The 1,856-nt window shown below is 36.9% G+C and overlaps 1 protein-coding gene across 1 annotated transcript; it reads left to right on the top strand.

Annotated features, from left to right (window-relative positions):
• Window positions 1–229: 229 nt before the first annotated feature.
• Window positions 230–814, top strand: LOC108367541 (homeobox protein Hox-B7-B-like). Its single transcript, XM_017622171.1, has one exon. The coding sequence runs from the start codon at window positions 230–232 to the stop codon at window positions 812–814; it is 585 nt and encodes a 194-aa protein (XP_017477660.1).
• Window positions 815–1,856: the final 1,042 nt, after the last annotated feature.

Here is a 1,856-nt window from a genome sequence, read left to right as displayed (position 1 = left end):
AAATGGATCACGCAATTTTAACAGGTAACGATGCTTTCGCACAGGTTAGACTAAGGTTGTTAGCAAAAACTATAGGTACAGGTACAAAACAATGGATCAAGTGCACCTAAAAAGCCTCTATAAAAACGCGCAACAAGTTTTCTTCCAATCAATGCGAATGCAACAGCCAAGACGTATGCAATGCACAAATTTTGAAATACGTATAAGAAAATACTACAAATACACCAGAATGTCCAACCTAATCACTAATATCGAAGTGAAAAAATGTGAAGGAGCACCACAAGGCGTTGAATTTATATATCACTACAACAATGGGAAAATTTTATCTTCAATTTCATCGTCAACAACGTCCACCAAAGCGACAATATTCCGATCACGAGCCTCGTATACTCATCAACAAACAATGATATTGGAACGTGAATATCGAAAAGGAAAATATTTGACGGCGGAACGACGAGCCAAAATCGCTAGAAGCATCGGTGTGCGAGAAAACCAGGTGAAGTATTGGTTCCAGAATCGTAGGAGTAAAGGCAGAAAAAGCGGTGAGCTCTTCAGCTATGAGAAGGAAAATATGAACAATACACCAAACAGTGCCGAGAAAGAAGGCACAATACAAAGAATAGTGCAGTTTTTGAAGAGCAACGGTGAGGAACAAGTCGCGGCGCAAACTAATATTTGTGACATCAAGCTGAGTCCATTAACGCAGCCGATTATTGGATTTCCATTGTTGCAGTGGCCCGAACAAAGTTCAAGCAGCGAGGAGTTAGATGATATCTTTGAAGTTATGCAGGAACATTTTGGGCCTATTTGCTGAATAATATTTAGTTAGAACTGTAATGTGATAAAGGTTTAGGTTTATAGTTATATGTTCCTCTTAGTTGTATCTAAAGTAGGATATAAGTTTTTCTCTAGATGTTAAGTGTGTATGTATATGAAATTTTGGGCTATTAATAATTAACTAATATATACCTACATATATTGTCATCTAATGATTTTTTCGATGAATAAACAATTTTTACATTTTTGAGAATTAAATATCATCTTTTAATTGGTCATGGCCATGCGTCGCATATGACCCGATATCTGAAGTAAATTTGCCTCCTGTTCAATCGAATGTGCGTATTTGAACGAAAAAGCCGCCGAACACATATCTACATAAAGTAAACAAGCCCCCCGCTGCATCCCTTTTTCTATAGTTCCGAACTATTTATAAATTCGTCACTTTAGATATAGATTTCTAGTGAAAAAAACTGAAAAAAATTAGTTTTTTAAAAGTACCACTTTTCGCCGATTTTGGTCTAGTGGGGATCTAGTTCCTATCGGACTAGTTCATTTTTGGCGATAAAGACCTAGTACGGAACTAGAAATTTGCTTCCAACACTCAATTTCGACTTTGTAGGTGTACAGATGCGTATGCAACTAATGGAGGAGAGACCCCAAAATACCTTGTAGAATTCTATTTCAGGTCGTGCCATTTGGAGTGTTTTGTTATCTTGGAAGGTACGCGTGAAATTATTCTACCAGCGCTATATTTTTTTTCATAAACTCAGTTCTTCGAACTTTACAGAGGTATATTATTCTAAGGTCTACAGAAAGTCATGTAAAACTACCGCATTTGTCTGAACTGCAGGAACAATGATTTTATTACAAATCCGAAATAAAATCATTGTTCTGCAGTTCCGTTAAATGCGGTAGTTTTACATGACTGTTTAGGTTGGCATAATAGTTCGGCAAGAACGTTCACCTGACAATGAACAGTATTATAAGATCGAACATACCACTGCTCCATACTTTCAATGTACAATTCACGCGCCTTTCCGAACAGTGTTGCCAGGTTTTGAATTTGAAAAAGCACT

Source organism: Rhagoletis zephyria, unplaced genomic scaffold, assembly GCF_001687245.7.
Source record: "Rhagoletis zephyria isolate East Lansing unplaced genomic scaffold, Rhagoletis_zephyria_1.1 Rzeph_scaffold_02720, whole genome shotgun sequence".
Taxonomy (NCBI): domain Eukaryota; kingdom Metazoa; phylum Arthropoda; class Insecta; order Diptera; family Tephritidae; genus Rhagoletis; species Rhagoletis zephyria.
Note: the sequence above shows the minus strand (reverse complement) of the source record. Positions and strands in the feature narration are given on the sequence as shown.